We start from the raw sequence: 27,956 nt of genomic DNA, 5'->3' as shown, positions 1-27,956 counted from the left end.
TAGCTGTGGGGCAGGATGTGTGTTTTATTGCTCAGAGACACATTGTGTGATAACAGCACACAGGAAGTTGTTCGATTCGTTTACAGCTTAACAAGGCCAGAAACCAAAGTCTACCTGCTTCGAGTCTATACACACACACTGAAGTGTGACCCGTAATCTGTCAGTGCATGCTTAGAATGCTGTTTTTGTTGTTGTGTGTGTGTGTGTGTACATGCAGACGACATGACTGTGTATTGACAGCGGTCTCTGTGCTCTCCCTGCAGTGTGAGCAGTGGGTGCTGACACTCGAGGTGGGCAGGCAGGCAGGCCCTCGTCTCCCCCCAAGCCCTGAGCTCCGAGCCCAGACACCTTTTTGCCCTGGTCTCTCGACGGGTAAATATAAGGCTCTCTCTTCCCTCCCCCCTCCTTCTTTACCTCCCTCCATGCCTCCATCCCACAACTTAACTCTTAACTCCCTATATACTGGGGGCTGTGCTTGCACATTTTCATCCCCCGAATCTTAAGTTTCATTCTTCATTCAGCATGTCTACCCTTTTTTCTTCTTTGATGCATCATCATCATCATCATCATCATCCTTTTTGACATTTGTCATTGCATATTTTCTTCCATTTTTTTTTTTTTTTTTTGCATTTGACATAACTGCTTTCTGTAGATGGAGATGGAGAACAGTAAAAGTTAACGGCATTCTAAAGACTCATTTCGCCCTCATTACCTATTTTGGATGAAATCGTCATTGTTTTTAGTCCATTGTTGTCCTCACAGTGTCCTTACATTTTTCAGGTATGAGCTATGTGCATGGCATGCTAACATATCATTCCAAACCTCTTTTTATCTGGTTGTGCCTTTGTCGAGAAGAAGAGTCCTTTTTCCTCAATTCTTTGTCTCACAAACCCCACCTCCACAGGTAAGTCCCACAGATTCCACACACACAAACTTCCTTTCAGTCACCGCTCTTTGCCTTATCGGCAGTATGTTATTCGCCCCTCCCCCAACCTTCTGATTGCTGGGTCGATGGGAGTCAACACTGAACCATTTGATCAGTGATGAGGGTGTTGTTTTATTTTGCCTCCATATTTTACTAATCTCTCGAATCTGTTAGGTGTCATATTTAAACCTAGGTATAAGCTACTGACATGATTTTATTTACATATTTTATGCAGCTGCAACATTACTTAAGGGTAAATCATTTAATTGTAAAGGGGCCTATAAATTAATTATTAATGTTGTCAACATCCTGGCTTTAGACTGGTGCATTTTGAAATCACTTGATGTCCATCCAGTCTTTACACAGATTAATTTATGGTGTGATTCCTAGAATGATGAGAAATGTATTGTACTTCTATTGGGTACAGTGCAGTTTGCCTGTCCCTAGTTTGACTAAGAGATCCTCTGTAAACTATGCAATGATGAATGTGTGTGATGGAGCCTATAGGAAGCCATGTCATCAAGTAAGATGGTGTTTGGGTCCCTTCAGGCGTACTGTCTATCTGAAACAACAACCAACTCAACTACCCCTTAACTAACTTCCTAAGACTTTCATACTGAGAGAGAAAGAGAGAATGAGACTGAGAGATAAAGTCCATCTAAACAAGTATTACAATCCAGTATGTTTTTTTATCACAATTGAGAAGAATGGTATACAGAGATCGTATCAAGACAAAAGCACCTCAATGAAACTCTGTGACTACTACCTTGAGTTATGTAGCATGTGTGGGTGGGTCTGTGTGGGTGGGTCTGTGTGTGTGTGTGTGTGTGTGTGTGTGTGTGTGTGAAGAGACAGAGTAAGTTTGCATCAGAGAGAGAGAGAGAGATAATTGGCTGGGCTATTGGTCCCGACTAGCCTTAGCAGAGTTACCAACAACCGGATGTTCCGGTTTTCAGGGATACAGCTATTTTCAACCTAGCTTCCTTTTCCGTTGAAAACCGGATGTGGGAACTCCGCTCAGGCGTTTCTCTTATGCCTGCTACTTTAGGTTAGGTCCCGACAGACATTTTCCGTGGCCACATTGTTTCGTGATTGGTAGAAACACAACCCTCCCCCCTCTTCCTCCGTCTCCTCTCTTCCTCTCTTCCCACCTCCCGTCTTCTTCACACCAGAATCCAGATCTTTGAGAGAAATGCCATTGAGTGGAGCTTCCACATTACTTTATTTCTTTATGGGGGTGGATCAGCTTTCATATTGCAAATAGATTGTGGCTTCTATCAATGTAATTGTCTGTATAATTTCCAATCCCCTGTCTTTATTTAAAAAAAAAAAGAAATACAGTGCATTTGGAAATACTTTTTCCACATTTTGTTACTAAAATGGATAAAAAAATAAAAATCCCTCATCAATCAACACACAATACCCCATAATGACAAAGCAAAAACAGGTTTTTATAAAATTGTGCAAATGTATTACAAATATAAAACTGAAATATCACATTTACATAAGTATTCAGACCCTTTACTCAGTACTTTGTTGAAGCACCTTTGGCAGCGATTACAGCCTCGAGTCTTCTTGGGTATGACGCTACAAGCTTGGCACACCTGTATTTGGGGAGTTTCTCCCATTCTTCTGTGCAGATCCTCTCAAGCTCTGTCAGGTTGGATGGGGAGCGTCGCTGCACAGCTATTTTCATGCACTGTCAACTGTGGGACCTTATATAGACAGGTGTGCGCCTTTCCAAATCATGTCCAATCAATTGAATTGACCACAGGTGGCCTCCAATCAAGTTGTAGAAACATCTCAAGGATGATCAATGGAAACAAGATGTACCTGAGCTCAATTTCGAGTCTCATAGCAAAGGGTCTGAATACTTCTGTAAATAATTTCTAAAAACCTATTTTTGCTTTGTCATTATGGGGTATTGTGTGTAGATTGATGATTATTTCATCCATTTTAGAATAAGGCTGTAACGTAACAAAATGTGGAAAATGTCAAGGGGTCTGAGTACTTTCCGAATGCACTGTATATATTATTTTAAATAGTTACAAAATATATATTGTCCTTTAATTTTTTCCCCTAACTGTAACACCCCTCCCCTAATTGGAGGAAACTAATAGACAACAACACTTAGGCTTCTACTTCCAGCTTATACATACTACATACTATATACATTTTACGGCCACAGTATATTTTACATTAGTTATCTTTTGTTTGTTTTTAGTCCCATCCTTCAGCTACCCTCAATCCCTCCCATTTATCTTTGAACACCATCAGTTTTGATTTCTAAATGAAGATAGACATTTTTGCTAAGAGTATTATTATATTATTGATCGATTGACTGACTTTTCAGATCTGCATGGCTTATCAGATCAAGTTTCAACTCCTGCATTAGTATAGGATGTATTTTATGTGTGGCTGTGTGAGGTAGCTGTGTGTGTGAGTGATGTTTGGTAGCCCTGTGTAGGTCTAGAGACGCTTGGTTTGTGTGAGGAATAGCTTCTCCCCGCCTGCACCCCATCTAGCTTCCTTTCTACAGAGACTGATGCCCCTCCCTCCCTCACAGCCTCATCAACACCTTTCTGTTAACTGATCTCTACTCTGAGTAGTTAAGTGATGTTTTTAGCTAGCTCACATTACTTATTTGGAGGCCCAGAAGAAGGTAATATATTGACCTGAACACAACACAACCCATGGGAAGATAGATACTGTCAAAGTTTGGAGATGTTTTTTTTAACCTAAACACAGCCATATAGCCTAACCTTGCGCCCGGTAAGCATTTCACCCCTGGGTGTAGGCTAACCTTACCCTATTATAGTATCCCAATAGAAAAAGAGGAGAAGGCAACTGAAAGAGAGCTGGAGAGAGACAGCGAGAGAGGTAGAAAGGAGAGGAGGGGAAGGGAAAAACAGCCACAGGAGGATTGGTGATGGATTGAGAGGAAGAGGAAGCAGAAGCAGAAAAGAGTCTCTGTCCGTCCCTATATGTCTTCACCCCCTTCCTTTCCTCTGTAATGTAAACAGTACTGCACCGACACGCTGACCTTTGCACTGTGAGAGGGAGCTAGAGGCAGGGTAGCTGGATGTGCTGTGGGTGGTTGAAAGTGCGTGTGAATTATCTTTACATTTTACATTAAGGTCATTTTAGCAGACGCTATTATCCAGAGCGACCTACAGTTAGTGAGTGCATACATTTTTCTTTACTTGTTGCATCTGTGTTTGGGTGAGTAAGAGCAACAAGTCAGGGTAGGGTAGTCAGAAAGAGGGAGGGAGGGAGGGAAGATGGGTAATGGCAGCTGAGTGTGAGCTGAAGGAGGGAGGGAGGGGGAACCGGAGGAGGAGAGGAAAGCAGATGATGGGGGGAAGGGTGGTCCTCTAAAAACTCCCAAGAAGCGGGCCAGTGGGGCGGGAGAGAGAACACTCTTCATCAATCAGAAACACAAACATGGGCAGAGAGAGAGAGCGGGAAGTGGAGGGCTCTCTCTTGTGTGGCTGGGGAGTCTGTGCTTCCTGTTGTGATTTAGGCGAGCGTCATGCTCCGCCACTTTGTCTAAACGCCAACCAGCCAGTTAGTTGACATCCACACAGGCAGACCCACTGTACTATACTGTATTTTAGTATTCTATCACAGCGCTCACACACACACACACACACACACACACACACACACACACACACACACACACACACACACACACACACACACACACAGTCTTGTACAACTAACATTGTGGGGACACACAATTCAGTCCCATTCAAAATCCTATTTTCCCTAACCCGTACCTTAACCCGAAAACCTAACCTTAACCCTAAACCTAACCCTAGCTCCTAACCCTAAAACTAACCCTAGCTCCTAACCGTAAACCTAATTGTAACCCTAACACTAATTCAAACCTTAACTCTAAATCCCCTAGAAATAGCATTTGACCTTGTGAGGACTAACAAAATGTCCCCAGTTGGTCAAATTTTCGTTCATTTACTATTCTTGTGGGGACCAGATATAGTTAAACACGTCTACACACACACACACACACACACACACACACACACACACACACACACACACAACCATGCTGCTATGCATTGGGCCTAAAGGCTATTCTACTCTGCGTTTTAAACGCTTCTACATTAAGCTTGGATTAGGCTATTGCAGTTCTTAAACAAAGACAATCCACAATAATCAGCTCTCTTGGCATGTAAAAGATAGTCTTGTGTGATGCTAAGTTGGTAACTGGTAGCTGGTTTTCCTGGAAGCAAGTTTTGATCTGGTGCTCTAGACATGTGTGATCTGTGCTAGTTAGTGCTGGGCCGGTCTCACTCCCACCACCGTAAGGCTTTGACTTCTCATGGGGTCAGGAGGAGAGAGACAGTGAGGAGGGAAAGTTGACTTCTCATGGGGTCAGGAGGAGAGAGACAGTGAGGAGGGAAGGTTGACTTCTCATGGGGTCAGGAGGAGAGAGACAGTGAGGAGGGAAAGTTGACTTCTCATGGGGTCAGGAGGAGAGAGACAGTGAGGAGGGAAAGTTGACTTCTCATGGTGTCAGGAGGAGAGAGACAGTGAGGAGGGAAAGTTGACTTCTCATGGGGTCAGGAGGAGAGAGACAGTGAGGAGGGAAAGTTGACTTCTCATGGTGTCAGGAGGAGAGAGACAGTGAGGAGGGAAAGTTGACTTCTCATGGTGTCAGGAGGAGAGAGACAGTGAGGAGGGGAGGTAATAAATAGCCAACATATGGCCACAGATCCCTCCCCCCCTCCCTCCCTCCCTCCCTCCCTCCCTCCCTCCCTTCCTCTCCCCTTCTCCCTCTCCAGCCTTGATATAGAATTCCCCCTCTCTCTCATGCACTCTCGCACACACTGACAGGCACACACTCATCCTCTCACGAGACAACTCTTCACTACAACCCGTTGAAATGCTTTGAAAATGCGTTGTTGCTTCCTCGGTCATCTCCCTTCCATCCTTGAGCTGATCACTGATCTGACAATGACTGGACTGAGTTACTGCGCCTGGTTCTCTCTCGCTCTCGCTCTACTCTCTCTCGTTTAACACAATGCTAGCTAGCTAGCGTGCTAACGACAGGAGGGACCAACAGGGTCAAAATGATTAACAACTCAGCTTTGTTAGTGCAGGGATGGAGCAAACCTCCCCACTGTTTGCTTTGAAGAGCACGTGTCAATTTTGGCAGTTTGGCTCGGGGCCCATTGTCTCTGTCAGCCTGCCTATATAATGTATTAGACATTGTGGTCCTCTGTAGCTCAATTGGTAGAGCATGGCGCTTGTAACGCCAGGGTAGTGGGTTCGATCCCCGGGACCACCCATACGTAAAAATGTATGCACACATGACTGTAAGTCGCTTTGGATAAAAGCGTCTGCTAAATGGCATATTATTATATTATATTATATTGAACTTAAACAATGGCTGTAGCCTGAGCAAGTAGCTAAGTTGCTCAAGGTGAGGCAGATTAGCCCTGGTTTTAACACATTTTAATATTTGAATAAAGTCATGGAGAACGTGTCATCCGCCCACTCTAGAACAAGTGATTTGTCACCAGCGTTACGTCCACACACAGGTGTCCTCTCTAGCTGACCTTGTCAGGTGACTGATGCTGTTGCCAGATTGGTGGCTGACTGACTGTGTGTGTGTGGGGAAGGGGAAGATGGTGGTGGCGGCGGTTGCCATATTTAGGTCAACGTCTTTGGTTGCTGCAAGTTGATTGATTGAGAGTACTTTCACATAGGGCTTGAAACCTAAAATAAATTGCTACAGTTTCCAATAATCAAAGGGAAGAATTGATTGCATAGCCTAATACTTATATTAGTCAATCCAACTTCATGAACTGAGCTTGCTATATGAGGAATATAAAAGATAAATATAAAAGAACACCTTGTAATTGAACACGACAATAAAGTGTTGCAGATAAAGTTTATCAACCGATACAGATGTTTACAGATTCAGGTTAAACCGAGTGGCAGAGGTTGGCAGAGGTTGGCAGAGAAGAGGTAAAGAAGAAAAGGAGAGGGAGTGTGAGAGATGATGGAGGGAAGAGGGAAGGGCCCAGACAGACAGACAGACAAAACAAGATGGAGAGCGAGGGGCAGAGCAAATGGAGGTGGGATGAGTCTACGAGAGGAAGGGAGTGCGAGAGGGCCCAAGGATCGACGAGTGGAGAGAAGAGGAGAAGCATTCTTGTTTGCCGCTCTTTGGCACAGTGTGGCGACTTTTCCATCTCTGTGTGTTACTGCCCCTCTCTCTCTCTCTCACACACACACACACACACACACACACACACAAGTTGCTTCTCTCCTGACTCCCACATTGTGACCTCCCCTGCTCTTTTTTTTTTACAAGGATGTGCAAGAATGTCAGGATGTCAGGGCCATGCAGCACGGTGTGTGTGTGTGTAGGATGGGGGGGATATGGAGGAGGGAGTTGGTGGGTGTCAAAGCCGGAGTGAGAGTGATGGCTGGGAACAGATGTAGTAACAGCAGCCATTGCTGCCCCCCTTCCCCCGTCCCCTCCACACACACGCACACACACACACACCTCTCCTGTAACACGCACCACTCTCTCCGTGAGCGTGTGTTGGAATCTCCAAACAAGTGAAACACTCTCCTCCAGTCGCCTGCTCTGAAACATCACAACAGAAATCTGGAAACCTAGCCCGACCGTTGTGCAATCTCTCTCTCTCTCTCTCTCTCTCTCTCTTCCTCTACTCTCTCTCTCTCTCTCTTCCTCTACTCTCTCCCTCAGCCTCTTTTCATTTCTCCAACTGCCATCACTATGCCTCGGTATCTCTTCCCTTCTCTTCATCCTCTATCTTCTCCCCCTCTACTTCCTCCATCTATTCAACCCTCCCCTCCTCTCCTTCTTCTCTGTTCCCACCATCTGTTGCAGTTCATTTTAGCAGGCCATAAAAAGCGCTGCCCAAGCGTTTGATCCACCAATCAGAGTACGGGATGGAGGGGGGTGATGCTCGGCTAATGAAATAAAACAAATCCACGGCTAAGCTTGAGATCTGTGGTTAGCAAGTTCTCAACCTCCCCCCGACACACACACACACACACACACACACACACACACACACACACACACACACACACACACACACACCCTTGGCCAACACCCACTATTCGACATGACCACACTACTTAGTCTGTGCTTTGTATTACTAGTTAGCGCTGCTACTCCATTAGCTACTGAAGGTTATTTACTCCACAATGCTATTTGTAGTCCAGTAGCTTTCATTCATTTTTGCATGATGCAATAATGTATTTAGAAATGGCTCAGTAAGACTGTGCATGGTGCTACTTGCAACACCAGGGAGGGTTGTGGTTTTTATATCCTGCATGACAAATCTTTGTCAATGGAAAAAAGCTAAATATGTTGTACATAGGATGCAGTAACAGAAAGACATGGAGTGAAACGCACGCACACACCCCTCCCACCCTGACAGAGAGGTCCGTGACACAGCACCTGCTTAGTCCATGTTACCATCTGTAATGTCACTTCACTGCTCCCTCCCGGGGCTCACTAGAAAAAACACAACCAGCCGTTACCAGTCTGTTCAAGCTCACCTCTCTCTCACCCACTCTTTCCCCCTCTCCTCTCCTGCTTTTGCCCTCCTTCTCCTCCATCTCATCTCATATTTGTCTATCTCTTCTCAGACCCTTTTTCCCTTTCCTTTTCTCTCTGTTCTCTCATCTATTTTTCTCTCCATCATCTCAACTCCTGTCCTCCATCCCTTTCTTTCCCACTCCCTTTTTCATTCACTTTGGTTTTCTGAGTGACTCACACTAAACCGATGTAGAGGAATGAGGCATGTAGAGACTAGATCACAAACTCCACCCCTCCATGAGGAGGAGGAAGTGGCCTGGACCGGAGAGGAGCTTCCTGTGGGGCTGTGAACGGGAAGCCACAATTAACAGGAGGGGGGAGGGGGGGAGGAGGGGAGGGGGGGGGGGGGGGGGGGGGGGTTGTACAGAAAGTAAAAATCAGTCCAGCATGGAGTTGGAGAGATTAGCTCCCCAAACCCTCCCATTGGGGACTGGGCGCTCCAAGCAACAGGGTGTGGAGAGAGGGTGGGGAAACCAAGGGATTGAACCTGTGTGTATTTGGGTGGGTGGGTAGCAGTGGGAGGATGACTCATAATAATGGCTGGAAAGGAGCTAATGGACCCTTGTGTTTGATGTAATTGATACCGTTCCACCTATTCCACTCCAGCCATTACCACAAGCCTGTCCTCCCCAATTAAGGTGCCACCAACCTCCTGTGGTGGGTTGTGGTGTGGGGGCCTATGGGGTTACTTGAATCCATGGGCCATAGATAGTATTGGTGGCCTGCTGTGATTGGTTTGTTACTAGAGAGAAGTCCTTTTGCTATGCTGAGGATGAAAGAAATACGGGAGTATCTATCTCCCTCCCTCCCTCCCTCCCTCCCTCCCTCCCTCCCTCCCTCCCTCCCTCCCTCCCTCTCTTGTCTCACATGAAACAGGTGTGAGTGTGACAAAACACAGGCTATGGTATCCTAGCTAGTGACATCAACTATTTTCCACAGGGCACCGAGTCAGTATTCTCTCTCTCTCCCAATCACAAGGTCACCCTACACCTCTACCTCTTCCTCCACCACCTCCTCCCTGCGTAAACCTCAACCCCCACTCAACCCCTCTAAACCCTCCTGCCACTCCATAAGCCACCCTATGCTCAAGTGCACACTGTGAAGTGCACTGCATACTCACTTAATTTACCATCTTCTGACTCCTGCTCTTGATCACATATGAACATCTAATGTATGTGGCATCAGTGTCTTTATTTTTGTGGCAGGGGAAAATGCTAATAGCTAGCTAAAGCCTTCTTAGCTTGTGTGTATGTCCCATGTCACTAAGTTTGTGTATATGTTTGTGTTGTTGCAGTGATGGAGAGCGCCACAGAGGACAAGCGTCCGGGGGGAGGAGTGAGCGCCGAGCTGAGCGCTGGAGAGACCCCCGACTCCACACACACACAGGACAAACACACAGGTCAGGGGGGTGTGTGTGTCTGTGTGTCCATATCTGACTGTTCTTATGTGTGTGTTGCACAGCTTCTGTGTGTGTGTTAGCTTCTGTGTGTGTGTGTGTGTGTGTGTGTTAGTTTGCGTATGCTAACGGCGGTTTCCTCGCTCTTTCCAGCGAGTAACGGAGCGATGGAGGAGGAGGAAGACGCTGCGGTAGAAAATGGAGAGAATATGACAGAGGAGGGGGGCGTGGACTTGTCGTCCATCAACACCATGATGTCGACGGTGATGAGCGCAGGCCAGCTCAACGGAGCCCTGGAGCCCTCCTCAGCCCCCGCTTCCACACCCTCCACCCCCATCGGCAAGACCACCCCACCCAGACCCCCTAGTGTCAACCGCAACGCCCGGAGGAACACGACGGTACACACACACACATACACACACACACACACACACACAAAATGAACAGGGAGGAGACTGAGTCAGTGTAGCATCACATTTGAAGTGTGAACTGGTTGAAAACAGTACAGTAAGACCTGATGTTTTTGACCAGGCTCCAACAGTGATGTACATTGGTGTGTGTGTGTCAGTTTTCAAACGAGTAGCGACAAATGGTCCCTAACTCTCCTTGCCTCTCAATTCCCCTTTTGTCTTCCCGGGCCTGGGTCACATGGCTCCTATTAAAGCCTGGGATTGGGGCCCCTAGCGCTCGGGTGTAGGACAAACAGGTGTCAGTTATTAAACACACACACACACACAGACAGCCTGGAACAAGAGCCATCCAGAACCAGAGCTTTAGACCCACCTACCACTGTCATGCATAGTGTACTTCATTTCCATATAGCAGGAGTGGCCTGATTCTCAGACTCTCGCCTCTTGAGGAAACTGGTTTACAGACTATTATGTAATTCACCAGATTATGTCAGCTCTAGCATAGGCTGCACACAGCTGTAGGGTCAACGCTTGCTAGCGGGTGAAGAGGTTTTCCACTAGTGGGCAGCTTGCAGAGTTCACACTGGGCTGTGGTTTAGAAAGAGTAGCAGAGAAAAGGAAATGGTGTCTAAACTTTGTCTGTCTGCCTGGCTGAGCTTTTCCCTTCTAAAGACAAGCAGCTGTTATGTATCTTTTGCTGCAAGCCTAAACCTCCATCTAGCTTTAACTGCATTTGAAAGGCATTGGTAGATATAGCCAAAGCAGAACTATATGAAAGAGCAGAAGGAATGAAACAGAAACTCCCAGGCTCCCTCTCTCTCGCTGTTTGTCCTGCAGTCTACACACACACACACACACACACACACACACACACACACACACACACACACACACACACACACACACACACTCGCAGGAGAATGAATGAATGATGAAGGATGTTTCTTGACCTCTGTTGCCACACACTATACAGTGGAGTTGAGCTCCAGACCACTTGAGTGTGTGGAGAGAAAACGTCTGTAATGCACTGGATGCCAGCGAGATGTTGGACTGCGAAACAGACTTGAGTCGAAGCCAGCAGTGCACAGGATTTAAACAATTCCTTTGCTAGGCCTCTCCAAGAGAGGAAAAGGAAGTGCTTCCTAGAGATTGTTTTTGAAGATTGTGTGTGTGGGCGATCCGTGGCACTGTAGTGTTCAGTCAGTCAGAGTTCATGATCAGCTGTAGTGTCAACAGCAAAAAGAGGTGGGAGGGAGAAAGAGGAAGGTGGGACCTGGGGTGTAGGGTTACACTGAGCTCAACGTGAAACATCCCCCTCACGATGCTCCACACACACACACACACACACACACACACACACACACACACACACACACCAAGCAATGGGTAACAGAGCAGGGCTACAGGCGAATGAGTGACATGGTCACTCAAATCAAATCCAAATCCCAACCTCTCTGGGACTAGCAGGTGCACTTTGACCTTAGGTCAATGGAGGGATAGAAAGTATGCAGACATCAGGCATCAGACATCAGGCATCAGGCATCAGACATCAGACATCAGGCATCAGACATCAGACATCAGCATTCTGCTCTTTATTATCTAAAGAATATAAGTGATGACATTGCTGTATATCACTCCAGTATTGCAGAAGGCTAGGATAGCAGACCCTGTGGGATTTTCCCCATGGTGAATGAAGTCAACATCAGTGCTTCAGGCCCCACCAACCACAAGTCCATCCATCTATAGCATAGTAGTGAAAGCCAAGAGGATGACCAATTCTTTTTGCGGTAGAGCCAACCCCAATGATCAAATCTGAACCATTTCCACATAGAAGTTGTATTTTGTCTTTATACACATTTTATGTGTCTATTTTAACTTTCCAATATAAAATTGATCCGCAGTGGAAAGTTCTCTTCTCACCTCTCAACGGACTGAATCCAAACACGCATAACTCAAATCTTCCATTGACATTACTGCGAGATGTGTGCAAAAGTTTGTTACTATAGGTTTCACTTGTTAGGATTGGACCCTACAGTATACTCCCATCTCACCTCTCATTTCTCTAACCTGTGGTCTCCTCCTGTGTGTGACTGGATTGGACCCTACAGTATACTCCCATCTCACCTCTCATTTCTCTAACCTGTGGTCTCCTCCTGTGTGTGACTGGATTGGACCCTACATTATACTCCCATCTCACCTCTCATTTCTCTAACCTGTGGTCTCCTCCTGTGTGTGACTGGATTGGACCCTACAGTATACTCCCATCTCACCTCTCATTTCTCTAACCTGTGGTCTCCTCCTGTGTGTGACTGGATTGGACCCTACATTATACTCCCATCTCACCTCTCATTTCTCTAACCTGTGGTCTCCTCCTGTGTGTGACTGGATTGGACCCTACAGTATACTCCCATCTCACCTCTCATTTCTCTAACCTGTGGTCTCCTCCTGTGTGTGACTGGATTGGACCCTACAGTATACTCCCATCTCACCTCTCATTTCTCTAACCTGTGGTCTCCTCCTGTGTGTGACTGGATTGGACCCTACAGTATACTCCCATCTCACCTCTCATTTCTCTAACCTGTGGTCTCATCCTGTGTGTGACTGGATTGGACCCTACAGTATACTCCCATCTCACCTCTCATTTCTCTAACCTGTGGTCTCCTCCTGTGTGTGACTGGATTGGACCCTACAGTATACTCCCATCTCACCTCTCATTTCTCTAACCTGTGGTCTCCTCCTGTGTGTGACTGCGTTACAGGAAGCCAAAGACATCAATACAGATTTCATCTGTCCCCTGTGTGACAAGGACTGTATGACCCAGCACCAGCTCACTATGCACATCCGACAGGTAACACTACTATTCACAAGTACACATAAAGTAATGGAAGTAATAACCATAACATGTAGTAATAATACTATATAATCTCTTTCTCTCTCTCTCAGCACAACTCGGACAACGGGGCGACGGACCACTCATGCAGCATCTGTGGCAAGGCCCTGAGCTCAGCCAGCTCGCTGGACCGCCACATGCTAGTGCACAGCGGAGAGAGGCCCTACAAGTGCTCCTTCTGCGGACAGACTTTCACCACCAACGGCAACATGCACAGGTCAGACACACACACACACACACACTCTCTCATTCGGTATCAGAGGGCTACCTACTAATGAGTAGGCTTTGTGGTAAGGCCTGATGTGATTTCTACATTGTTTTCTGTTTTGCACAGAGGCTCGAAGAAAACCGTTCATTGCTAATGGTGTTCACCTGTACAGTACACGTTTCATTACCCGAGGTAGTTTACCTGTATAGGTTTTTTTCCCTTTAAGCTTTAGAAAATTACTATTTATCTCGCAAGAAATGCCATGGACTGTGTAAAGATTGTATCCCAAGGAAGACCCAGAGTATTACAGAGACTAAAGTTTTGGTCTTTAAGCATCTCTGTAAACGATACCCTACCCAGGTATGACAGCAACACCACTCAAACCCAGCACAAATCCCAGCGTTAGCACCTGTCGCTAAATGCCAATGTGCCCTTTAGAATAGCCTAGCAGTTGATATAAAACACGATAATCTGTAATAAAAAAAATCCCAGAGGGAAAGCGTTGTTTTTTTCTCTCCAAAAAAACATCTGAATGCCTCAAATAAAAACACAATACACATAAATACAAAGCCAATCATCGCACAGTACAGTCGCAAAGACCCTCGCCCTCAGTGGTGCCAGGTTATTTTCCTTTATTATACATTTTCTTCTTTTTTTTTACCAGAAATGACTAAGAATACAGATTAATCTTGAATTCAGACAGAATTCAGCGGGCATCATTTTGTCTGTCTGGTACATACATGCCAATGGTCAACAAGACCTTGAGGAGAAAAGGGGGTTGAATGAAGGAAAGAACCCATTGACTTTTCAAGCTCCTGCCTGATGCTTATACCCCCTATCTTCTAGCTAACGTTTGTCAGGCCATTTACATGGAGGGGGTGAGGGGTTACGAGTTTGGAGGACTGTGGCACAGAGATAAATGTATGGGCGTTATCAGGGGTTGGGATGCTGTCGGTAAGGTGTGTGTGTGTGTGTTGCTGCTGTTTAGGCAGAGCAGAACACAGGAAGTGGAAGATGACGTTGCCCCCCCCCCTCCCCACTTCAACACACACACAGACACACCCGACAACTGTTGGGGTATCTGCTCCCAGCATGCTTGACTGAATTGACTAGAATTGACTGAATTGACTGGTTTGACTGGTTTGACTGAATTGACTAGAATTGACTGAATTGACTAGAATTGGGGACTTGAGGTTTGAATGTGATGTGCCGATGTGAGAAGCCCCATTCCATTGAGTTGGCCTGCCCTACAACATAAGGTTTTGAAGTTGTCCTGCTGCACGGTTAGTTAAGTTATCCTGATAAAGTATTGTTGTTGTGAAATCTAAATGTTTGGATGTTGAAGTCTGCTGTCTGCATGATAGGGATGCACCAGGACAGTAGTCTGCCTGCTTGGTGGGTGGAGCTTTCTCATGCGCATGGAATGAAGAGGTGTGGGCAGGAAACAATGAGTGTAGTTCGGCTCAATCTGAGAGAAAATGACTGTGTCAGAAAGGAGTTTGTGTCAAATAAAATAAAATAAAATGTTATTGGTCACATACACGTGTTTAGCAGATGTTATTGCGGGTGTAGCGAAATGCTTGTAGCTCCGATATTACTTGTCTGCACTATCTAACAATTTCACAACAAATACCCAATACACAAAATCTAAGTAAGGAATGAATTAAGAATATATACACATATGGACGAGCGATGTCGGTTGGTTACTCACTGTAGCTCAGTGCTCTCTAGTGTCAAAGGATGCAGCTGAATTCTGTTTAGAGAATACAAAGCGATACTAAGTTGTTTCTTTGCATATTCATGTTCTTTTTCATCATTCCATTTAGCATTTTCTCTCCACCCCAAAAAAGAAGCAATGCTTTGGGGTAAGAAACTCAAAGCACACTGAGATCGAGTGGGCTCTATTCATTCTATTTCTATCTGCGACCTTCCTTGTGAATGTTCCACGGTACTGAATCCATCCAGCCCTGGCCTGATGTGGTGGAGCTGTCCATATGGCTGGCAGTGGAGCAGCCATTTTGTTGCCAGAGCATCAAATGAAATGGGGCCTGCTGTTGTGAGCCTGTTGCCAAGGTGATGCATCCCAACCCTGTTAAGGGCCTGGTGAATAGACTGAGCCAGTGAGTAGTGGATGGTGCGCTTTTATTTGCTTTAACTTTACAGGACAGTAAAGTGTGGTAGTAGAGAAGAGAAGGAGAGAGAAGTTGCAACGGTAAAGAGGAATGCCCTTGGTGTGACATTGCACAAGAGCAGGGAGCAGCATTTTGACTCTACAGCACCCCCTGCCCACACTCTGTGCTGGTGCAGTGGAATCTTTCATTTTGGATGAGAAGAGACCTGTTGAATCATCAACCCCCGCTGTTAGTCTGACGAGTTCTCTCTTTCTTCTTCTGTCTCTGTCGCTCTCTCTTTTTTTCCCATTAGAACACTATAAATTATATTGAAAGAATAGATTTGTTTTGGTCTGTCTTTGGTGGATAGCTTCTTGATAAAGTGGTGTGTTTTTACGCTTGATATAATATGAGCTGTTTCAGAGGTCTGAGTGCCTCCTCAATGTACTAGAATATCCTGATGATTAATGCAAATTGCAAATTTCTTTAGATATTTTATTTGAAAAATAAATAAAACATCTTCCAGCATAGATAACAAGGTATTTTGTCACATGATACCTGCAGGTGCGGATCAAACCATCAACCAACTCGATAGACAATGTGGAAATGTTTTGTAGGCAGGACAGGTGAATTGAGGAGGGTGGCTGAGGTGACACAAAGACAAGTTGGCTTCACCCAATCACGATGTACTGACATAGCAGCTTAGTTATCTCAGGATTGGCTGTGGCCGGGGGTCAGAGTCCAGGTGGATGCGGCTGCTGCCTGTCAGGTCCCCACATGGGCGGCCAGCTTGCTGCCTGCCTGCTATTTATAGCCCAGGCACTGGCTGCAGAATGAAAGCTGAGACCTGTGCTGCCTATCCAGCGCTGGCTGACCTTTCCTCTCTGATGCTGGTGAACACACACACACACGCGCACAGTTTTACACAGACAAACACACTTATTGACACGGGCACACACACAGACGTACGCAGTCACACTTACGCAAACATACTTATACACAGACATAGCTATATCACATATCCATGCACACACACTATCAAAGTTACTCACAAACAAGTTTGCCCACACAATTGCACAATCATGCACCCATCTTTATTCAAGCAGACTTATTCTAGCAGCAACTTGCCAACACACAAGTATGGGTACACCGTTAGCACACACACTGAAATGTTAGCACACACACTGAAATATTAGCACACACACTGAAATGTTAGCACACACACTGAAATGTTAGCCCACACACTGAAATGTTAGCCCACACACTGAAATGTTAGCCCACACACTGAAATGTTAGCCCACACACTGAAATGTTAGCCCACACACTGAAATGTTAGCCCACACATCGAAATGATAGCCCACATACTGAAATGATAGCCCACCCACTGAAATGTTAGCCCACACACTGAAATGTTAGCCCACACACTGAAATGTTAGCCCACACACTGAAATGTTAGCCCACACATCGAAATGATAGCCCACATACTGAAATGATAGCCCACCCACTGAAATGTTAGCCCACCCACTGAAATGTTAGCCCACACACTGAAATGTTAGCCCACACACTGAAATGTTAGCCCACACACTGAAATGTTAGCCCACACACTGAAATGTTAGCCCACACACTGAAATGTTAGCCCACACATCGAAATGATAGCCCACATACTGAAATGTTAGCCCACCCACTGAAATGTTAGCCCACCCACTGAAATGTTAGCCCACACACTGAAATGTTAGCCCACACACTGAAATGTTAGCCCACACACTGAAATGTTAGCCCACACACTGAAATGTTAGCCCACACACTGAAATGTTAGCCCACACATCGAAATGATAGCCCACATACTGAAATGATAGCCCACCCACTGAAATGTTAGCCCACCCACTGAAATGTTAGCCCACCCACTGAAATGTTAGCCCACCCACTGAAATGTTAGCCCACACACTGAAATGTTAGCCCACACACTGAAATGTTAGCCCACACATCGAAATGATAGCCCACATACTGAAATGATAGCCCACCCACTGAAATGTTAGCCCACACACTGAAATGTTAGCCCACACACTGAAATGTTAGCCCACACACTGAAATGTTAGCCCACACACTGAAATGTTAGCCCACACACTGAAATGTTAGCCCACACACTGAAATGTTAGCCCACACATCGAAATGATAGCCCACATACTGAAATGTTAGCCCACCCACTGAAATGTTAGCCCACCCACTGAAATGTTAGCCCACACACTGAAATGTTAGCCCACACACTGAAATGTTAGCCCACACACTGAAATGTTAGCCCACACACTGAAATGTTAGCCCACACATCGAAATGATAGCCCACATACTGAAATGATAGCCCACCCACTGAAATGTTAGCCCACCCACTGAAATGTTAGCCCACCCACTGAAATGTTAGCCCACCCACTGAAATGTTAGCCCACACACTGAAATGTTAGCCCACACACTGAAATGTTAGCCCACACACTGAAATGTTAGCCCACACACTGAAATGTTAGCCCACACATCGAAATGATAGCCCACATACTGAAATGATAGCCCACCCACTGAAATGTTAGCCCACCCACTGAAATGTTAGCCCACCCACTGAAATGTTAGCCCACACACTGAAATGTTAGCCCACACACTGAAATGTTAGCCCACACACTGAAATGTTAGCCCACACACTGAAATGTTAGCCCACACACTGAAATGTTAGCACACACACTGAAATGTTAGCCCACACACTGAAATGTTAGCCCACACACTGAGGCCCTATGACTGGCTACTGATGCAGGACTCTGTGGACTAGGCCCGTCAGGGATGTGCTGATGTAGGACTCTGTGGACTAGGCCCGTCAGGGATGTGCTGATGTAGGACTCTGTGGACTAGGCCCGTCAGGGATGTGCTGATGTGGGACTCTGTGGACTAGGCCCGTCAGGGATGTGCTGATGCAGGACTCTGTGGACTAGGCCCGTCAGGGATGTGCTGATGCAGGACTCTGTGGACTAGGCCCGTCAGGGATGTGCTGATGCAGGACTCTGTGGACTAGGCCCGTCAGGGATGTGCTGATGCAGGACTCTGTGGACTAGGCCCGTCAGGGATGTGCTGATGCAGGACTCTGTGGACTAGGCCCGTCAGGGATGTGCTGATGCAGGACTCTGTGGACTAGGCCCGTCAGGGATGTGCTGATGCAGGACTCTGTGGACTAGGCCCGTCAGGGATGTGCTGATGCAGGACTCTGTGGACTAGGCCCGTCAGGGATGTGCTGATGTGTTTGCCAGGGTCTTAGTCCTCCTGTCCCCCTCCCTTCACACACACACACACATTTCCTTAAATCAACCGATGGCATTTGACCTTTCACCAGACAGAGTAGGGAGGGTGGAAGGGGACGACGACAACTCCTGTATGGTTTAGCAACCCACCCAATTCATCAGTCTTCTCCTAGCGCTGCCGTTATCTTTGACCCCCTCTCAAAGTTTAAACTAGTGTAATCAGCTTCCGAAGAACACATTCATCACATTCACCTTGATGAAGTTAGCTAACAGTTTTCCCTTTGCCTCAATCCCCATCCCCCAACTATACATTGTCCCCTCCTCCTCCTCCCTCTCTACCCACTCTGCCTTCTCCTCCCCCGTCCTTCCCCCTTCCCCCATAGATAACATGACTTCCTGTCCTGATAGTCAGGCCTCTCCCTTTTAGAACTCCTGTGTGACATTATCTCCTCTCTTCTCTTTCTCTCGCTTTTGTAATATCTTACCATCTCGCTATCTCTATCCTTTCGTTTGTCTGCCTCCCCATTTCTCTCTCTGTACACCCCTCCTTGTCTCTCTCCTTCTCTTCGCTCCCTCCCCCTGTCTCTTCCATGTGACATAGCCCGACAGCTGAAATGTTTTGTAGTGAAGTGGTGTCGGAGGAGGGAAGTTAGCAGCAGAGGACACCCTCTGTCTAAACAGGCTCCACGACAGTACAAATAAACATCATCTATGTCCAACTGTATAACTATATCTGAATGCCACAAATAGAAAAATAAATAGCTTAACTACCCCTGTAAACGTTACTAGAGAAGGCAAATGTGATATATACTGAACAAAAATATAAACGCAACATGTGTTGGTCCCATGTTCATGAGCTGAAAAAAAAAAAAAAAGAAATGTTCCATATGCACAAAAAGCTTATTTCTCTCTAATTTTGTGCCCAAATTTGTATATATCCCTGTTAGTTCTCCTTTGCCAAGATAATCCATCCACCTGACATGTGTGGCATATCAAGAAGCTGATTAATCAGCATGATTATTACACAGGGGCACCTTGTGCTGGGGACAATAAAAGGCCACTTTAAAATGTGCAGTTTTGTCACACAACACAATGCCATAGATGTCTCAAGTTTTGAGGGAGCGTGCAATTGGCACGCTGACTGCAGGAATGTCCACCAGAGCTGTTGCCAGATAATTTTATGTTAATTTCTCTACCATAAGCTGCGTCCAACGTCGTTTTATAGAATTTGGCAGTACGTCCAACCGGCATCACAACCGCAGACCACGTGTAACCACGCCAGCCCAGGACCTGCACATCCGGCTTCTTCACCTAAGGGATTGTCTGAGGGGGGGTGCTGAGGAGTATTTCTGTCTGTAATAAAGCCCTTTTGTGGGGAAAAACTCATTCTGATTTGCTGGGCCTGGCTCCCCAGTGGGTGGGCCTGGCTGCCAAGTGGGTGGGCCTATGCCCTCCAAGGACCACCCATGGCTGCACCCCTGCCCAGTCATGTGAAATCCATAGATTAGGGCCTAATTTATTTATTTCAATTGACTGATTTCCTTTTATATGAACTGGAACTCAGTAAAATCTTTGAAATTGTTGCATGTTGCGTTTCTGTTTTTGTTCAGTATATAATATGGAAAGGGCTCCACTGAAGCTGTCATTACTGTGATGGAGATTACTGCCCTTGATGGTACCCTCATGGCCCTTTTCCCTGGCCCGGAGTTAGGCCCTTATATGGGCATGCTGAGTTGGCTAGATGTAAAAATGTATGCACGCATGACTGTAAGTGGCTTTGGATAAAAGCGTCTGCTAAATGGCATATTATATAATTATATAATTGGAGCAATTTACAGAATATTACCATCGTTCTGCCCTCCTCCCAAGTGTGTGTGTGTGTGCGCCTCTGTTCCCGTTCCCTTTGGGATTCTACAGGGATTCCCTACCCACCAACATTCCCAGGAGATTACTCATTATTGAGCCCAGCTTCCTAATCTGGCAACCCTCCACACTGTCTCTTCAGTAGATCTGAGGCTCGCTGTAAAGTACTGGCAATGAAATCAGCGGTGTACATCAATCCAGCATTTTGTTTTGAGGATACTACAAGCATGTTATGAAGCACGATCACTGAGTTAGCCAGCTAACTTTTCCTCAACGACCATAGGAGTTGTAACCTGGGTGCCAGTCTTTTTCTGCTCTCCTGTCAACTCCGAATTGAATTGTCAAACGTTTACCTTGCCAATGACAATGAAGTAGGCTAAAGCACAAACTGATCTGGGACCTGGCTCCTTGTGTTGTCCTGTGTTCTGTTCTGACGTCTTTTCCTGTCTCTCTCTCCTCCCTGCAGACATATGAAGATCCATGACAAAGACCCGGCCGGCGTCGTTCCCATCAGCCCCCCCTCGCCCACCAAGAGACGCCGCCCCTCTGCCAAGAGGAGGTCAGCCATGGACGAGGACAAGGAGCGAGGCAATGAACCGGCCAACAAAAAGGTAACGCACACACACACACACTGTCAAATGTGTGCACGCATGCACACACATCTCCTCTACTCCACCACAATATATTTCCAGTTAAGTCATTCATATTGTTACCTGTGTGTGTGTGTGTGTGTGTGTGTGTGTGTGTGTGTGTGTGTGTGTGTGTGTGTGTGTGTGTGTGTGTGTGTGTGTGTGTGTGTGTCCAGGTGCTGGAGGAGACTGTGTTGGAGGAGTTGGGTTCAGGCCAGGGGGATGATGATGTGTTGCCGTGTCCTATCTGCTTCAACACCTTTGGCTGCAAGTACGACCTGGAAGTCCACATGGACACACACCCCGACACCACGCTCAGGTACTGGAGCCGCACACACACACACACACACGCACACACATACAAACACACACATACATACAAACACACACATACACACACACACACAGGAATTACATTGATGGCATAAATGCAATACAACTCTCAACATGTAGCTGATATGTCACAGAGTTAATCAATTGATATAGTACATGAACAAAAGTATGTGGACACCTGTTCGTTGAACATCTCATTCCAAAATCATGGGCATTAATATGGAGTTGGTCCCCCCTTTGCTGCTATAACAGCCTCCACTCTTCTGGGAAGGCTTTCCACAAGATGTTGGAACATTGCTGTGGGGACTTGCTTCCATTCAGCCACAAGAGCATTAGTGAGGTCGGGCATTGATGTTGGGCGATTAGGCCTGGCTCGCAGTCGGTGTTCCAATTCATCCAAAAGGTGTTCGATGGGGTTGAGGTCAGGGCTCTGTGCAGGCCAGTTAAGTTCTTCCACACCAATCTCGACAAACCATTTCTGTATGGACCTCGCTTTGTGCACGGGGTCATTGTCATGCTGAAACAGGAAAGGGCCTTCCCCAAACTGTTGCCACAAAGTTGGAAGCACAGAATTGTCTAGAATGTAATTGTATGCTGTAGCGTTAAGATTTCCCTTCACTGGAACTAAGGGGCCTAGCCCGAACCATGAAAAACAGCCTCCACCAAACTTTACAGTTGGTACTATGCATTCGGGCAGGTAGCTTTCTCCTGGTATCCGCCAAACCCAGATTCTTCAGTTGGACTGCCAGGTGGTGAAGCGTGATTCATCACTCCAGAGAACGCATTTCCACTGCTCCAGAGTCCAATGGCGGCGAGCTTTACACCACTCCAGCCGACGCTTGGCATTGCACATGGTGATCTTAGGCTTGTGTGCAGCTGCTCGGCCATGGAAACACATTTCATGAAGCTCCCGACGAACAGTTCTTGTGCTGACGTTGCTTCCAGAGGCTGTTTGGAACTCTGTAGTGAGGGTTGCAACTGAGGACAGACAATTTTTACGCGCATCAGCACTCGGCGGTCCCGTTCTGCGTTCTGTGAGCTTGTTTGGCCTACCACTTCGCAGCTGAGCCGTTGTTGCTCCTAGACGTTTCCACTTCACAATAACTGCCCTTACAGTTGACCGGATCAGCTCTAGCAGGGCAGAAATTTGACGAACTGACTTGTTGGAAAGGTGGTATCCTATGACGGTGCCACGTTGAAAGTCACTGAGCTCTCAGTAAGGCCATTCTACTGCCAATGTTTGTCTATGGAGATTGCATGGCTGTGTGCTCGATTATATAGACCTGTCAGCAACGGGTGTGGCTGAAATAGCCGAATCCACTAATTTTATTTTGTATTTTTTTATTTCACCTTTATTTAACCAGGTAAGCCAGTTGAGAACAAGTTCTCATTTACAACTGCGACCTAGCCAATATAAAGCAAAGCAGTGCGATTAAAAACAACAACAACACAGAGTAACTTATGGAATAAACAAAACGTACAGTCGATAACACAATAGAAAATCTATATACAGTGTGTGCAAATGTAGTAAGTTATGGAGGTAAGGCAATAAATAGGCCATAGTGCAAAATAATCTACACTGGAGTGATAGATGTGCAGAAGATGATGTGCAAATAGAGATACTGGGGTGCAAATGAGTAAAATAAATAACAATGTAAATAACAATATGGGGATGAGGTAGTTGGGTGGGCTAATTACAGATGGGCTGTGTACAGGTGCAGTGATCGGTAAGCTGCTCTGACAACTGATGCTTAAAGTTAGTGAGGGAGATAAGTGTCTCCAGCTTCAGAGATTTTTGCAGTTCGTTCCAGTCAATTGCAGCAGAGAACTGGAAGGAATGGTGGCCAAAGGAGGTGTTGGCTTTGGGGATGACCAGTGAGATATACCTGTTGGAACGCATACTACGGGTGGGTGTTGCTATGGTGACCAATGATCTAAGATAAGGCGGGGATTTGCCTAGAAGTGATTTATAGATGACCTGGAGCCAGTGGGTTTGGCAACGAATATGTAGTGAGGGCCAGCCAACGAGAGCATACAGGTCACAATGGTGGGTAGTATATGGGGCTTTGGTGACAAAACGGATGGCACTGTGATAGACTACATCCAATTTGCAGAGTAGAGTGTTGGAAGCTATTTTGTAAATGACATCGCCGAAGTCAAGGATTGGTAGGATAGTCCGTTTTACGAGGGCATGTTTGGCAGCATGAGTGAAGGAGGCTTTGTTGCGAAATAGGAAGCCGATTCTAGATTTAACTTTGGATTGGAGATGCTTAATGTGAGTCTGGAAGGAGAGTTTATGGTCTAACCAGACACCTAGGTATTTGTAGTTGTCCACATATTCTAAGTCAGACCCGCTGAGAGTAGTGATTCTAGTCGGGCGGGCAGGTGCAAGCAGCGTTCGATTGAAGAGCATACATTTAGTTTTACTAGCGTTTAAGAGCAGTTGGAGGCCATGGAAGGAGTGTTGTATGGCGTTGAAGCTCGTTTGGAGGTTTGTTAACACAGTGTCCAATGAAGGGCCAGATGTATACAAAATGGTGTCGTCTGCATAGAGGTGGATCTGAGAGTCACGAGCAGCAAGAGCGGAAGGGTGTCCACATACTTTTGTATATATAGTGTATTTTGGTGACAATCAAATCAACAGTTAGAATTGATAATAGAGTGTGGGGTGATAAATCCCAAAATCCATTCTGGCTCTGTCTAAATTATGCTGCCATAGCAACTAAAAGGCCTGTGTCAACAACGGAACAGGCTAATAAAACAATTTAAAATGAGGGTGACAGTAGTGGTCATAAAGCCCACCAGGGTCAGGGGTCAATGCTAGGGTCACAGACCGAATTACCTCTGTCCTCCCTCTACCCTGGTAAAATACACCTGGTGGTCTCTGTCCATCACACTGTTAAAGCCCGTCTCGTTGGCCTGTTCCTCATTGGGAAGACATTCACTTCGGGGCACTGATGCTGTGGTGCAAGGCCCTGAGGGCTAAAAAGTGTGGAGTCAGCAGGGAGGCTCTCCCCAGAAAGGGAGGGATGGAGGGACCAGGGATGGAGGAGTGGGGGTGAGGGGGTGGTTTAATGAGTCACAGAGGGGAAGCGTTGGGACGTGGTCAGCTGGACAACGGAAGGGGGGGGTGGAGCCGTTTCCATGGAGACATCACAATCTCCAGATCACCATAGCGACTCAACTCCAACCCCAATTTGGGTTGACTGGCTAGCCGCACATAACTCACACACAGGAATGTATTTATCTGAACTGAAAAGAAGACAGATGCAGCCTTTCTGTAGTTGAGTTGGGCAGCAATCTCATTATTGTAGTAAGTGCTGCAAATTTAGCCCTAATCCCAGTTAATCACAAAGGTTGAGACGGCCAGTTAAGAGGATATGGCTGCACTGGCTGGCTTGGGTACCTCTGTGTACACGGTTTCTAAGAAGCTGAGAAACGACGCATTCGGCTTGCAGCGACGTGTAGTGGCAGCGCCTCCATTCCAGTGGAGGAGGGTAATTCTCTGGGCTTGAGCCAAACTCTGTGCTATTAGACGGCTCTTGCAGACCTGTGTGTGAGACAGAAAACACACACACAGACTTTCCCACAGGCGCACACACATACACACACACATACACACACACACACAATATTTTCTCACACACAGGCACACACAATGAATGTGTACCCAGGGTTACGTCCACACACCCACAGTAGCAGGCACACAGGTGTGAAACCACAGGGGAGGGATGAGAGGATGAGAGACTGGGTTGAGGGGGGCTGGGTGAGTGGGCTGAGGGAGGGGTGGGTGAGTGGGCTGAGGGAGGGGTGGGTGAGTGGGCTGAGGGAGGGGTGGGTGAGTGGGCTGAGGGGGGCTGGGTGAATGGGCTGAGGGGGGCTGGGTGAATGGGCTGAGGGGGGCTGGGTGAATGGGCTGAGGGGGGCTGGGTGAATGGGCTGAGGGGGTCTGGGTGAATGGGCTGAGGGGGGCTGGGTGAATGGGCTGAGGGGGGCTGGGTGAGTGGGATGGGGGGGAGGGCTGGGTGAGTGGGATGGGGGAGGTGAGTCTAGGCAGGGATGAAGGTGGGCCATGAGGCGCTCAGACACATTTGGTCCTTCATTAGGTGTGTGCGTCTCCGTACACACGCCCTGATAAAGCTGTGTGTAATCCCGTTGGACACCTCGCCACACGGTGGCTGATAAGAGGGCTGGCCGTGGGAGACACTGAGCAGCTGTCCCTCTCAGCGCCTAACGAGGCCCAGGCCAGCACTGCCACAGGCCACGCTGGTGGTTATCCACACAAACTATTTGATTTATAAACTGTGTTTCTTGCACCAGACTACAATGCAGCACTACAAGAGTAAAAGTACAGCAAGAGTACAGTAAAAACAACAACAACAAATCACAGTAATTATACAGTTGAAGTCGGAAGTTTACATACTCCTTAGCCAAATACATTTAAACTCAGTTTTTCACAATTCCTGACATTTAATCCTTCCCTGTCTTAGGTCAGTTAGGATCACCACTTTATTTTAAGACTGTGAAATGTCAGAATAATAGTAGAGAGAATGATTTATTTCAGCTTTTATTTCTTTCATCACATTCCCAGTGGGTCAGAAGTTTACATACACTCAATTAGTATTTGGTAGCATTGCCTTTAAATTGTTTAACTTGGGTCAAACGTTTCGGGTAGCCATCCACAAGCTTCCCACAATAAGTTGGGTGAATTCTGGCCCATTACTCCTGACAGAGCTGGTGTAACTTAGACAGGTTTGTAGGCCTCCTTGCTCGCACATGTTTTTTCAGTTCTGCCCACACATTTTCTATAGGATTGAGGTCAGGGCTTTGTGATGGCCACTCCAATACCTTTGTTATCCTTAAGCCATTTTGCCACAACTTTGGAAGTATGCTTGGGGTCATTGTCCATTTGGAAGACCCATTTGCGACCAAGCTTTAACTTCCTGACTGATGTCTTGAGATGTTGCTTCAATATATCCACATAATTTTCCTTCCTCATGATGCCATCTATTTTGTGAAGTGAACCAGTCCCTCCTGCAGCAAAGCACCCCCACAGCATGATGCTGCCACCCCCGTGCTTCACAGTTGGGATGGTATTCTTCGGCTTGCAAGCCACCCCCCTTTTCCTCCAAACATTACAATGGTCATTATGGCCAAACAGTTCTATTTTTGTTTCATCAGACCAGAGCACATTTCTCCAAAAAGTACGATCTTTGTCCCCATGTGCAATTGCAAACCATAGTCTGGCTTTTTTATGGCGGTTTTGGAGCAGTGGCTTCTTCCTTGCTGAGCGGCCTTTCAGGTTATGTCGATATCGGACTCGTATTACTGTGGATATAAATACTTTTGTACCTGTTTCCTCCAGCATCTTCACAAGGTCCTTTGCTGTTGTTCTGGGATTGATTTGTACTTTTCGCACCAAAGAATGTTCATCTCTAGGAGACAGAACGTGTCTCCTTCCTGAGCGGTATGACGGCTGCGTGGTCCCATGGTGTTTATACTTGCGTACTATTGTTTGTACAGATGAACGTGGTACCTTCAGGCGTTTGGAAATTGCTCCCAAGGATGAACCAGACTTGTGGAGGTCTAAAATTTTTTTTCATAGGTTTTGGCTGATTTATTTTGATTTGTCAAGCAAAGAGGCACTGAGTGTGAAGGTAGGCCTTGAAATACATCCACAGGTACACCTCCAATTGACTCAAATGATGTCAATTAGCATGACATCATTTTCTGGAATTTTCCAAGCAGTTTAAAGGCACAGTCAACTTAGTGTATGTAAACTTCTGACCCACTGGAATTGTGATACAGTGAATTATAAGTGAAATAATCAGTCTGTAAACAATTGTTGGAAAAATGACTTGTGTCATACACAAAGTAGATGTCCTAACCGACTTGCCAAAACTATAGTTTGTTAACAAGAAATGTGTGGAGTGGTTGAAAAACTAGTTTTAATGACTCCAACCTAAGTGTATGTAATCTTCCGACTTCAACTGTATATCATCTTTTATAAACTGGGTGGTTCGAGCCCTGAATGCTCATTGGCTGACAGCCGTGGTATATCAGACTGTATACCCTGGTATGACAAAACATTTATTTTTACTGCTCTAATTACATTGGTAACTAGTTTATAATAGTAATAAGGCACCTCTGGGGTTTGTGGTATATGGCCAATATACCACGGCTAAGGCCTGTATCCAGGCACTCCGCGTTGCGTTGTGCATAAGAACAGCCCTTAGCCGTGGTATATTGGCCATATACCACACCCCCCCGGGCCTTATTGCTTAAATATATCATCTCTCTATGTCTT

General features: G+C 46.3%; 1 protein-coding gene across 2 annotated transcripts in view; it reads left to right on the top strand.

Annotated features, from left to right (window-relative positions):
- Nucleotides 1-27,956, top strand: part of LOC311109421 (ras-responsive element-binding protein 1-like) — a 63,383-nt gene that overhangs the window by 22,687 nt on the left and 12,740 nt on the right. For both annotated transcript variants that reach the window (XM_084152303.1, XM_084152302.1), the window contains exons 2-7: nucleotides 9,832-9,936; nucleotides 10,087-10,331; nucleotides 13,102-13,191; nucleotides 13,287-13,450; nucleotides 21,154-21,298; nucleotides 21,493-21,635. In XM_084152303.1, coding sequence (XP_084008429.1) covers nucleotides 9,832-9,936; nucleotides 10,087-10,331; nucleotides 13,102-13,191; nucleotides 13,287-13,450; nucleotides 21,154-21,298; nucleotides 21,493-21,635 — 892 coding nt within the window. The remainder of the gene's footprint in view (nucleotides 1-9,831; nucleotides 9,937-10,086; nucleotides 10,332-13,101; nucleotides 13,192-13,286; nucleotides 13,451-21,153; nucleotides 21,299-21,492; nucleotides 21,636-27,956) is intronic.

The sequence above is a fragment of the Coregonus lavaretus genome, assembly GCF_964263955.1.
Source record: "Coregonus lavaretus genome assembly, chromosome: 34".
Lineage (NCBI taxonomy): Eukaryota > Metazoa > Chordata > Actinopteri > Salmoniformes > Salmonidae > Coregonus > Coregonus lavaretus.
Note: the sequence above shows the minus strand (reverse complement) of the source record. Positions and strands in the feature narration are given on the sequence as shown.